Consider the following 12,924-nt stretch of genomic DNA (forward strand, 5'->3'; position numbering starts at 1 on the left):
ATGGACTTGAGGACCTTGTCTACCCCCCACCCCCCACCCCGCAACACACAAAGCCAGAGACTGGGCTAGAAACTCGGACGCGGATTGACGGAGAGAAAGTGGATAAACATTTTGAAAGAACCAATCAACGCCGTCAGTCCGCTCCAGCCAATAGGAGCCCGAGGAGCGGTGGGGTCCAGGCCTCCTGTTTAAGCTGTGTGCAGGGTCTGAGCCAGGTGAATGCAACCGGTGGCGCCTAGCTACTGTGCTATGGGGCCTCTAGGCTTGGAGGAGGACGCGCTGTTGCGGAAGCTCAGGAACAACCGCCGCCGCTTCCAGAGGCGCATGCAGCAGCTGATAGAGAAGGTGGGCCCTGCCGATGGGGCGGGACGTGGCAGGGAGGTGAAGGTTGCTGAGCCCCAGTGCAGGGAGCGGTTGGGAGGGCTGGTGCTGGGGGCGCTCGCGGGTCCGGGCGGGGCGGATGAGCGTGGTGGGGCGCTCCAGACTAGCGGCTGGGTACCTCCTCTGCTCGTGTCAGTACCCCCGCTACCCTGGGACCTGACAGGATGCCCCTTCCTCCCTGCAGTATAACCACCCCTTCGAGGACGACCTGCTGGTGCAGATGTCCACATTGACCTACCAGACACCTCAGGGTATGTAAAGATCTTGAGCATTTGTGGTTGACAATGTGAATACAATAGTGCAGTCTGGAATTTGAAATGCTGTCCCCACTCTCTTAGTGAACATTTGTTGACTTCACCAGTAGGGATCAGAACATTTCTTCTGAACCTATATATTATTTATTGCCAATAGGATTACTTATCTAACCAAGCAGAATTCGTGAAGACACAAAGATGCATTCTGGTTAAAAAATACCTCTGTCTTACAGGATTGGCAGGTCAGCTTAGCCAGTCAGCATCTCAACCTCTTCATCTGCAGGAGAGGAAGGATAATGACAATCATCTACCCATCTTGGATGTGGTAGCAGTTGTGTAGGACCCTTATGAGAAGCTTGTAGCAGCACTGGGCACTGGTGACACTCACTAACTGTGGTTGTCCTGTTTAACTTTGGCAGTAACATCTTCTTCAAGGTTCTGACTACTGTGCTGGAACATACAGAAACAGCCTCTTGATGTAATGGTTAATGTTGTAAACTGTCTTAAGTGGATTCTCTTTAGTAAGTGATTGGAGAGTATCTGCAATAGATGAGGGCACTTGTTCCCATATGACCTTATTACCATGTCACTTTCACCTACTAAAGAAAGCAAATCTCAGATCACATTCTGCCCTGCACTAGACCCACAGGCTCAAAAGGTTAGGTCCTGCTGCTTGAATCAAGGAAATCCTTGCTCTGCCCTTTTAACTGATCCACCCACACTTTTGGTGAAAATTTTACCCAGGCAGACACTAGAATATTCTGGCATCAAATTTCTTTTGCTTTCTGATCTGGCAGGACTCAACCTAAAGGTTTGTCTGTAGGCTTCACTGACTTCTTACAACAAGGATAGGGAGCATCTGCAATGTTTTGGACAATCTACATATCTTGAATACCACTAACTTTGATAGTGAGAACTTTGGATGTCATTTGGGGAGAACAGTGGATGGAGCACCTGAACACCTTGGGAACAGGCACATTTGACCAGGTAGAGCTGGCTAACACACAGGCTCCTAGCACTATCGTGCTGGGTGCAAATTCAGGAGATCTGTGTGTAACAAGCTCACAGCTCGTGTTCCTGGCACAGATCCCTGTCCTGGTGCTTATCCTGAGACAATTAGTGGCATGGCCTTTTCTTAGTGCATAGCAGTGTGAATTGCCAGGTCAAGGCAGGAGGAGAGTGAAACTAACTCTGTCACTGATTGTGATGAAGACACCAGGGAAGGGCTAGTCATCTGCATTTATTGACCACTGAGCCCATGCCCTGCTGTCTCTCCTAAGAGTCTCATACTGATTCTCAGCCCTACAAGGTAGACACTACTGTTAGAATCATCACAATTAAATGTGGACACAGTACAGAGAGATTAAGTAACTTGTACTGTGTCACTTAACCAAAGTGTGAAGCCTTGGTAGACTCAGAGTCCATGTGTGCAAGCGTCATTTTGCTCTGGAAAGGCCATGCAGCACAGTGGTCAAGAGTGCAGAGTCAGTGCTGCCCAGAGTTCCCATTCTGGCTCCACCACTTGGGCAGCTGGCTTGGACTAGTATTTGAACTTTGCTTTGCCCACATCCATCTGTATGATAACTGTGGTAAGTCCCTGTCCCACAGATGTTAGGAGAACTATACCAGTTATGTGTGGGTGGGTCATTGTGAGTTCTAAATGAGGCATTCTCAGAAAGGGTTTAGAATAGAACATGAAGCATAGTGAGCACTGTGTAAAATTTTTGCTGCTGTTATTAAAAACTATCTGAAGCCTCCACCTTTGCATATTAATCTGAATTTCCCCTAAGAAGTTTAGGGAGAACTTGAATATGTGGCCCAGGTTCTGCAAACTGGTAGGTGGCAAGACTGGTTACATTTGACATCCAGAACTCAGCGTTGGACCTGTGCATGGACTTTTAAGCACTAACTCTGAGTGTGATGTAGAGATTCCCTCAAAAAGTGCTTACTCTGCCAGGTGTGGTGGTGCATACTGATAATCACAGGGACTCAGGAGGCTGAGGCACAAGAATCACAACTTTGAGACCAGCCTTGGCAACTTAGCAAGACCCTGTTTCAAAATAAAAAATCAAAAGGACTAGGGATGTGGTTCAGTGGCTAAGTGGCCCTGTGTTTGATCCCTAGTGCCAAAAAAAGAAAAGTACTTGCTGTAAATGTAGTATATGTGTATTTTAAGGACACTACCTGGCACACATGTGTTCCTGTTCTCATTAAACTTTACAGGTTAATGATGTGATTTGAAGAACTGCTGCCCACTAGGTGGGAGAGATCTCCATTGCAACAGTTGTCTGTTCAACTTAAAGGCTAGCAGCAGACTGTGGGCCTAGCTGGCTCACTGTTAATATCACAACCTTTTCGCATCTGTCACCTGGGTTTCTGTGAAGACACGCTGAGGAGTTCACTGTTGAGTAATAAACAGTCATTTTGTTTCTTCTCTTAAGGATTGAAAATTTGGGGAGGAAAACTAATAAAGAAAGGAAGTGAAGGACTGATCCAGGTATTTAATGTCAGTGTTTGTTGCCCGAATGCCTTGCTGGGGAGGAGTGCTGGTGTGAACGAGGACCGGCACCCATCCTGCGCCTAGGGTGCTGGGGCCTTGGCAGAGGCTTTTTTCCTGGCCTAGCTGCCTGTTCTTCTGTGTTTGAGGATTTACCAAGAAGCATTTCTTTGTTGCTTATCAGGAGCAGCCCTGTGATGTCTAGCTCTTTTTTATGCCTTACCTTTCCTCTGTGAGAAGTTGCAAGCTCCAACAGCTGGCTCCGGTGCAGAGGCTGGGCCAGGTCTCAGACTTCTCACAGTCGACCCAGCCTGGCTGGGAGCTCACTCGTTGGGTCCTCATAGAAGAGACTCAATCCAGTCTGTTCTGGGGAAGAAACAGGATGGGGAGGGGAGTATGCAGGTTCCATGCCCACCAGCTGGCCCAGAGCTTGGCAGCTCTGTGATCTCTACTGTGCCAGTAGAGCCGGCTCTCCTATGGTAGGGCCCTGGGAGCCTTTGCCCTGGTAGCTTTTGCAAGGTTGTCTGTTCCGTTAATCATGCTTCTTAGGTGCCTTGTGCTCCTCCTCAAGTTTCCAAGACCAGACACCCATGTACCCATGAATGTTCTGTGTAAAGATACACAGCACTGACAGCAGTTCTAAAATAAAACCATCTTCTTGATTGTTAAGTCATAGAAATGATAAAAGTACACAGATCTCCTGAAAGTGAGCCTGACCTCTGTGCTGCAATGGCCACCAGTGCCATCGTAGTTCAGTGTAGTGTGTTCATGTACACGTGTGAATAAGTACCCAGTGACTTTACTCTCTCTTCCCAGTGAATAGACATGGGAACCTTGTCTTCATCATCCATCCTACAGTTCAGCCACCATATTTTTCTGTCTCCTGTTGACATGCCCCTAGTGCTCTCGCTGCCCTTGACTATAAGTCAGTGTTGCTACTCTCTTTCTGAAAGACTAGATGTGAATATTTGAAGCCTTGCCCCTGTGTGTCTGTGGCAGCTTCTCAGCCCTGTAGTAGGGGAGGCAGCTTGGATGATGGGAATGAGCACTCATGGCTGCATTCCAGCAAAGCTCCATTTATAAAACCCCTGCGTGGAGTCCCCAGGGGAACATCCCAGTCCTAATTTCCCCAGTATTGATGTCCCTCCGGCCCTTTTCAGTAAATGCTCAGAGATCAGATTAGGACCTGTTCTCTTTAAATTATACACACAGAGGCACCCACTTATCAGAATGATGCTGGGATGGTCCTGGTATCAAAATGCTTCTGTCTGGACAATAAGGCTTTTGCTAAAATGTAAGAGGACCCCTGAGGGGCTTAAAGATTTGCTGGACTTAGAAAAGTGGGCATAGCTGTGATACAGCTTGGACATCCACAGCCTCACTAGATTGTGGGTGAATGTGCCCAAATCTACCTTCAGCTTTCCCCCAGAACCAAACGCTCCTACTCCTCCCTCAGTCCCTGGAGACTGTGCATTGCCCTGAGCCATGGACATAACCTAAGGCTTGGGTTCTCTCTGTAGATGCCAGAGCTGCCAAGCAGGGGTTGGTGAGGGTTGGCTGCTTCCCCATGATTCCCAAACGAGTACTACCCTTCAGACCCAGGCAGTCACAAAACCTAGTTCTGAAAACTGCTGAGTCCCACCTGTGTGATGGTGTCACTGGAGGCAAAGGTTGTGGGGTCCCAGAAGCGAGTTGAGTTGCTGTGCAGTGCTCACAGGAACCTCATGTCCCCTGGACCCACAGAGACAATGCCTACAAGGACAGTCCTCCCCATGGGAATTCCTAAAATATTTTATCTAGTGTGATATTTTGAATGCTCCAATTTCACTAAAGAGAACTGGTTGGTGTCATTGGTGTAGAGCAGTCTACAGAGGGCAGAAACGCCTCCCCAGGAGAGTGACCAGCTGATCACTCTGTGGTGTGAGCTCCTAGTCAGGAGCGTAAGTTTACACCAGCTCAGGGCTACACCACATTGTAAAGACCCTAACACCACTTCTGGGCATTTACTGAGAACATCTCCCCAGGGGCCTCCACCTTTTCTAGATTCTCCCCCGTGACCAAGTGAGGATTGTTCTGTTTCACTTTGGTTTTCTGTTTGCTGCAGTCGCTGTGGAGTCCTGTGTGGGCAGGGACCAGGCTGTTCCATGGCAGAGCTCACCCCTGCCCTTGCTCCCCATTCGAGGCACTCTCTTGGCAGCGGTGAGGAGCCCTCGCTGAGGAAGGAGGCAGGGCTGCTTTTCTGCAGGGAAGCTCCACTGCCTCTGGGAGACTCTGGGCCTTCGATGAAGCCAATGAGAAGGGCCTGCTCTCCTGTGTTGCAGGACAGGTGCAGGCTTCTCACTGGTGATGGCTTGCAGAGGTGCTGTTGCTCAAGAAGTCTTGTCTTTGCTGACTCTGTACCTCTAGGACCCCACTGGGAAGCTGGAGGACCGGATGGAAGGCAATAGGCATGCTGAAGCCCAAGGTGAAGAGCCTCCCCTGTCCTGCACACCAGTCCTGGGAGCTGGTGAGTGCCACCTGTTAGGAGAGGAACCAGGAGGAACTGGCCAACTGTCTCTGTCCCTGCAGTTCAAGGATGAGGTTCCCATTATTGATGTTTTTTTGCGTTTTAATTTCCCCCCCTTGGTGGTATTCTTAAAACAAAAGACATCTTGAAGTGCCAGGTTACATCCTTCTAAGCCATTTTCGTGCATCCATGGTGCCCAGCACAGAAACGACTCTCAGACATTTCTTATATAAATTAACACCCCCCTTTTCATTTAAAATGTATCATGTTGAGCTTTGACAAGATCAGGGGTGGTTGTGAACACTCACTTCTGTAGGAAACCCCACCTCCACGGTCGACCCTCTGTCCTTGCCCAGGCCCTCTCACTGCCTGGACCCAGCCCTGTCCCTTTTCCTTCTCCCTTTGGCCTGCCCTCTGGGCTGGATGTCCCATTCAGATTTCACCTTAAACATGTGGAGCATGCCTTCTGACTCTGCCTACTGCCCTGTGCCTGCCTAGCCACCTCTCTCTCTTCAGTCCCTTTACAACCCAATTCCAGCAGGTGCACATTGCCAGCTCGCCACCCGTTCTCTAGATACACACAGGATTCTGGTCAAGCTGCTTCTGTGTGAAGCACTGTAGTGGCTTCCCTCTACCTGTGGGAAGAGACCAGGATGCAGAGTGAGGTCTAAAGTCCTGCCTGACTACCCACATTGTGACCTCAGTGCCCCAGGCTCCTTGTAGACCCCCATTGCAGCTCAGCTTTATGCTTGGTCTCCTCCTTGTAGCCGTTGGACGTTTTCTAGTTGACCTTTTAACTCTCCTCTGTCCCTCAGACACTGGTCCTTCAACATCCTCATTCACCTCGCCCAGCCCTTCCCTGGCACCTTGCCCACGGTGGACAGTCAGTGAAATGTGCTGAGTCACTAAAGGGAGAATAGGTCTTTCTGAGTAGAATCAGAAAGAAAACTAATGAGGATTTTGGTCTTGGGTGTTGTTAACTTGTGTAAAGTCAAATTCTAATTCTATAAATCCTCAGATCCATGAGTTTCCCAGGTGACATGAAATGAGAAATGGTTAAGAACTGCACTGTCCAGTGTGGTACTCAGCAACCATCTGTGACTGTTTAGTTGAAAATTAATTTTAAAGTCAGTTCTCAGCCCTGTGGCCCACATCCCACCGTTCAGTAGCCCATTGTGGCTCGCAGCTGCCTGCACAGCCCATGGAGAACTCTGCAGCCTGTAGGAACTCTGTAGAACCAGGGCTGGGCAAGGGTCATGACTCGTAGGTAAGTGGTCACTGAACGTACTCAGGGATATGAAGCCATCCTTGAGAGGGATGTACAAACTTTCATAAAAATTCTGATTGAAATTCCTGTTTTACTTTTAGATTCAGGAAGCAGCAATGCTGGTGCAGCTTCAGATGCAGGCAGTCCTGTGGCCCTGGCCTTGGTGGTAAGGGCCACCTCGGGAGGGAGGGAGGGAGGTCTGGGCTTCAGGTGCAGTGTCAGCTTCTGCAGACCCCAGGCGGCCCTGGGCGGCGGCCCCAAGTCCTCTGGGTGCATTCCTGCTGCTGCCATCCCTCAGGTCTTTGTTCCCCCTTTCAGATCTCTAAAGGAGAGGTCCCTCCTTCTCAGCCCAGCCCTTGACAGCCAGTGTGACCTTCAAGTCTGGCCTGACTTCTGAACTTAGGCAATGGTAGAGAATTTGGGGACTTCCACTCCGCAGCCAGAACTTCTCCACTGTGGTTCATGGCAGGCCGTGCGCCTTGACTAACCCAGACATTGTGAGTTGGGTTCCAAGGCCACCCTCCCCCACAGTGTCCTGAGGGAAGTACCTCCCGGTCAGCCCTTGCCACCCATTTAGTCACAACATCATGTAGTCAGGTAGCTGAAGCTACCCTGAAGAGGAAGGGTCCTTTGTGTCCATTGCGCTGAGTGCCCCAAGGGCTCACAACTGTCTTCTTCTATGGTCTGGTTCTCATTTTCCTGCCCATCTGGGTGGGTGGTAACAAGCAACTCTGTCTGGTCACACGCTGCCAGCAGTGAGGAACTGCACCTCTTTTACTCCCAGCTTCCTCTTGTGCAGAGGTTGCCCACACCTCATGAGACTTCAGTTGTCTAAAGGGAGAGGAAGTGACCCTGGGTACTTCCTGAGACCCTCTGTAGGGGTCAGCAGCAGGACCAGGGGTGCAGCCTTCCCTGTGATCTTTCCCACCTATTCTTGAGGCCCCCACATGTCCCCACCCAAGTGCAGAGGAGGTTGCAGCCTCTTTCCAGTGCCTGGCAGGTGACGGGCAGGACAGCCAGCCTTTGCCAGCTTCCTGAGCTGGGTCACAAAATTTTCTTCATATAAACCTAGCAATTCAGACTATTACTCATAGTCGGATCCTGAACTCTTCTATGGATATTCTAGTAAAGCTATTGTAAACATCTCCAGACTTGTATGTTTTTGGTCTTATTACTTTCTTTTTGGTAGTTAAGCTGGGTGAACTCCCTGGAGTCAGTCACAGAGCCCAGCGGTTTTCAAGTGGCCTGGCCACTTTGAACTGCTAACAGGAGGAGGCACAAGGCCATTCTGAGTAGCTTCATTTAGAGATTCTGCATTAATGAGCTTCGTGAGACCAGCTGTGCCCAGCAGCTCTTAGGATACTGACTTCTCTTGTTATCAGCCTGCAGTGCCCGGGAGCCCTGTGGAAACGGATTTGAGAAGGAAATATCTGACCCAGGTGGATGCACTGCTTCAAGACACAGGGTGTTTTGAGGTACTCTGTCTCCTCACGTGTTGTTAGAGTTGGATTGTGAAGTGGGTGTGTTGAGGGGCAGCGCCATTGTGGGTTTGGTTGCTCACCACGGAGCCTGTGAAGATGCTCAGCATGATCTTTTCCAGACCCTTCTGTTCACATGATATGTATTTGTGCTCTGAATCAACACTCCGGCTGCCCCACAGCAGCACCATCCCAGGGATGTGCAGGGGTAGAAGGCCGCCCCATCCCCCACTGTCCTGGGGCAGCCCACAAATCTAGTGGAGCCTTGGGTTGGACACTCTGAGGGCCTCCACCCTCAAGGTGTCACCAGTACTGAGATCAGCAGTAAGGTATGGTGGCCACCCCTCGTCCTCAACCTGTTCCGCCTGGTCTGGCATCATGTTGAAGCAAGGCAGTGTGGGGTCCTTGGGTGGGATGAGAGGTGGGCATCCTCCCAGCCCCACCCCAGGGTGGGTGTGCTGATCCAGGGCAGCCACCTTTCAGCTTCACATGAAGAAGAGCCCATGCTAAAGTGTTTTCCCTGAGGGTACCACCTCTTCAGTTCCCATGTTACCTCAGCATCTTTCAGAAGCAAAGGACACTCTGATCCCAAGGAAGTACAGGGTGCAGAGTGGAGAACAGTAGCTCTGGCAGCAAAGGCAGCAACTTTACACATCACAGTGATGGTGACCAGGGACCTGGCTTAGTGACAGACTAACAACGCCCTTGTCCCCACCCTGGCACAGCAGGCATCGTCCTCCTGGTGTGTTGATCGGAGGAAGGGATTGGAATTAGGCCATGGTTTTTGGGTGTTTGCCCACTGTCCTTTTGGTCCATAGGCAGTCCACAAATAATGGTGAATGAAGAAAAGCCAGCACATTCCCAGGGAGGAGTTCCCGGCCAGTGAGGGTGTCCTGGCCTGAGGGCAGACTTCCAGGTCCTCTGGGACACTCTTTCCCTCCACTGCTCATTCGCTTGGTGCTGCTGTGCCAGATGCAGGGTCATGTTTTGAGAGGAGTGGCTCCTGACACGTCCTTGGTGTCTTGTCGGGGGACAGCACCAGGGGTCTTGACATCAGCAGCTCTCTTGTAATTATGGGCTTGGATTTCAGGGTGCAGAGAAAAGAGGCATAACGGACACGGACACACCCATTACTCTGGTGCCTTCCTCAGCCTCCCCTGACCCTGGTAAGTGTGACACAGAAACTTCCTTGAGCTGTGTGTGTGTCTCCTTGGGTTTTGTTGGAGCCACAGGACCACTGAGCCCAGTACCATGCACATCGGGCACGTGGCTGATGGCAGGCACGTTTTGTCAACATGAACTTCGACCCCCTTGCACTTCATGGGAATTAAGATTTTTTAAAATGAGCTCTTTCCCTGTGCATCTGTGACCTGGTGACTGTTGAGGAGCTCTTCACCCCCTCTTAAGTGGGTTGAGCAGTGTGGGGTCTCCAGAAGTACAGGAGGAGCACAGCGAGCGTCCTTCCACAGTGCATGGTCTGCCCTTCAGTGCCCTCTGCACATACCGGCACACACACTGCATGTGTGCAAGTCTGTGTGTGTTGTCCCTTTGGGCTCCCTCTCCTCAGCACAGAGTACTTCTCTGACCACAGTGAGCAGCACATGCCAGAAACCTGGCGGACACAGTGCAATTCACTGATGAGCCAGTGATGTGTCCACAACCTCTCATGGCCATCAGCGGAGGACCAGCTGGGCATGTCTGCTGGTCAGCCTATTGCGGGCAGGCAAGAGCAGCTCCTGGCCTTCAGGTTACTGCTCCCATCTCTCACATTTCACTCATCTTAAATAGTCCAGACGTACCTTGACTTAGACTTGTCTGTGGCCACCTTGGCGTCGCCTTTGTGGTAAGCACTGTGTGACCCAGCGTCCTCTGGGACATTCTGTCCACCTCTCCATTGCTGACGACCTTTGAGTCTGGTCCTTGGTCAAGGACTTCTCGCTGCACGTGAGTCGTTGAGATGGCCCTGAGTCTTCTAAGATTGTTCACCTGGCGGTTTTGGCATCAGTGGGAGGACGATGGCCTGTAGTTCTGGGTACCTAGAGCTCTTCCAGCCCTGCCATTCTGTGATGTCTTCTGGATGTGGCATTCTCTACAGGACAGCCGATTCCTGTCCAGTTCTTTGTTGTTTGTTTATTTTAACTGTTGCTCCTAGGATCTGTGAGAAGGCGTGACCATTTTTCAAATCCATGCCGGGACCTCTTGGCAATACTGCATCTGGTGCTCACGCAGCCCCGCCTGCCCCCTTCCTGGCTAATCAGCCCTCTGGCACGTCACTGTCAGATTTGAGCTCAATCTCATTCGCCCTGATTCTGGTTCTGCTTCCACATTTGCCTCCTCTCTCCTGGTCACCACCACCCATATCTTCACATATCCAGTACAAACCAGCCATAGGATGGTGGCAGCTGTGACTACCATCCCTGGCATCCCCCATTGGCTCCCTTGGTCCCTGGGCTGTGTCCCCAAAAGGAGAGCACACAGGGTGCCATACTCACTCGGGTCCTTGTTTCCCACTCTGCTCTCAGCTTGGTACACAGGTTCTGTTTTTCTCTGTTTATATTTCTAGTGTTTTCCCCATTTTCATTGGCTTACTTTTATTTTTTGAGTAAACATTTCACACAACGTGAAAGCACAGTTCTGTAAAGCAGTGCATTCAGGGTCTTACTCACATCCCATTGGTAGACTATGTCATATTTTCTGGTTCCTAATACACTTTGGAAGAGCCCATGGGGAGAGGACTTCTCTTGAGAAGGTGAGGTGGAAAGCTGAAACAGAGTTTTAGGAGTTAAAAAGAGATCTCTGAGAATCTACTCCTAAACATTTGTAGTTTCTCTTTGTTTTTTGTACTATTTTTTAAAATGTGGTCATGGCTCCGTGCCCTGGTCATGGGTGGCTTTGAACAATGATGCCCTCAACTTTGTTTCTCCCACAGGATGCTGTGGACGTGTCACTGCAGAGAACCCTGGTGACCCTGCAGACTCAACTCCCTTCCCCAGAGAGCAGGATCCACTGTGTCCTTGCCCAGCAGTCCTGGCCACAGCACCTAGAAATGACCGTCTGTCACTGCTGGGGACCAGCAGCAACAGCTGTGTGAGCAGCCAGAACTTCAAGGCCGATGATATCTGTGATGTCACCATCAGTGATTTGTATGCAGGTATGCTGCACTCCATGAGCCGGCTGCTGAGCACAAAGCCCTCCAGCATAATCTCCACCAAGACCTTCATCGTGCAAAGCTGGAGCTCCAGGAGGAGGCACGCGCACAGGAGCAGGGCTCGGGTGAGCAAGGTGCACAGTGAAGGGGACCGGCGTTCCCGGAGGGAGAGGCCTACACCCTGTTCAGAGCCTCAGCAAGAGACAGGACCCTTGAGAGACTGTAAGAACTTAGTGCACATCACTCAACATAAGCCAGGTTTAAAACTGGACAAAGCTTTTCTTGCAGGAAACAAAACCCAAATCCTTAAACTAGATTCAAGTTGGAAGGAACTTCAGATGGCACCCCGTCAGCATTCTTCATTGACTTCTTTGGATCTCAACAGAGTGCATCGTCCTGACCAGGAAAATAGATTTAGGATGTTAAACGGGTTGATTTCTCCAGTGAAAGTAGTTTCCAGACCAAGAATGCTACCCATCCAAGGCCAGAACCGATTCAGGGAAATTGAAGTCAAATTCAACAAGCTTCATCAAGAATGTTGCCCAAGTCCTACGAAACGGTCTTGCCCTGATGGCCTCCCGGGCTCCTGGGCTGTGGACGTGTACAGAGGTGGTTCTAGGAGCCCAGGGAGTCCAGGTAGCCTCAGGAGCTCAGAAACTCACAGGCGGCGCCTACCCTTCAGCAAAGTGAAAGTGAAGAGGTTGAGTGAGGCTTTTGAAAACCTGGGCAAAAGATGTGTGGACATAGGTAGAGGTCCACCTGAGAGCCAGCCCTCTCCATCTCCTTCAAAGGACAGCCCCTCGCAGAGCCGTGGCCACTCCTGGCAGACATCCAGCCTCTTTCAGGGACACAATTCTGGAACATTCAGACAGTCACTGTCACCCAGCCAAGGTGAACCTCTGTGCTGTGGGAGGAATCGCTATAAGGAAATTAAAGAAAAATTTGACCAGCTTCATCAAAAGTATTGCCAGACGTCACCTCGGCAGGCAAAGTCACCTGCACACCATGGAATGCCTCTGGATGAAGCCAGTGCAGAAGTTCCACTCCAAACCCAAGAACTCTTCGGGAAATCAAAGCGCGACTCTCCCTTTCAGAAGTGGTCACCATCACCCCAGTGGCACATGCTCAGTCCACAGGGCTCACCTGCAGCTGAGGCTTATCCCTCTGCACAATCTGTTCAGGGTGCTGGGAGGGACTCTCAGTTCCCTGCCAAAAGACGCAGACTGTGTGGACACCGGGCCAGTTTCCAGGATCTTTCAGAGGTGGACGAAGTTGACCCGAGATCAGGGGAGCTGGGCAGCCCTGTACAGGCTGGCTGGTGAGGAGGATCATTTCTGCCTGTGGGGTGCAGTTCCTGGCAGTGAAAGCTTTTCCCCTGTGATGCTGAGGAGGG

The 12,924-nt window shown here is 50.8% G+C and overlaps 2 protein-coding genes across 3 annotated transcripts in view; both read left to right on the forward strand.

Moving 5' to 3' along the window:
* LOC306667255 (immunoglobulin lambda-1 light chain-like) overlaps positions 1-12,924 on the forward strand; it is a 759,848-nt gene that overhangs the window by 98,277 nt on the left and 648,647 nt on the right. The gene's annotated exons all lie outside the window — the stretch shown is intronic.
* On the forward strand, positions 250-12,853 carry LOC306668892 (Holliday junction recognition protein-like; the record flags this gene model as incomplete). The annotated part of the gene is given in 8 exon segments (XM_079152635.1): positions 250-345; positions 566-632; positions 3,077-3,213; positions 5,539-5,638; positions 7,007-7,071; positions 8,288-8,380; positions 9,474-9,554; positions 11,315-12,853. Coding segments are annotated over 8 exon segments (2,178 nt in total).

This window comes from Sciurus vulgaris (genome assembly GCF_902686455.1).
Source record: "Sciurus vulgaris genome assembly, chromosome: 8".
NCBI classification, from domain to species: Eukaryota; Metazoa; Chordata; class Mammalia; order Rodentia; family Sciuridae; genus Sciurus; species Sciurus vulgaris.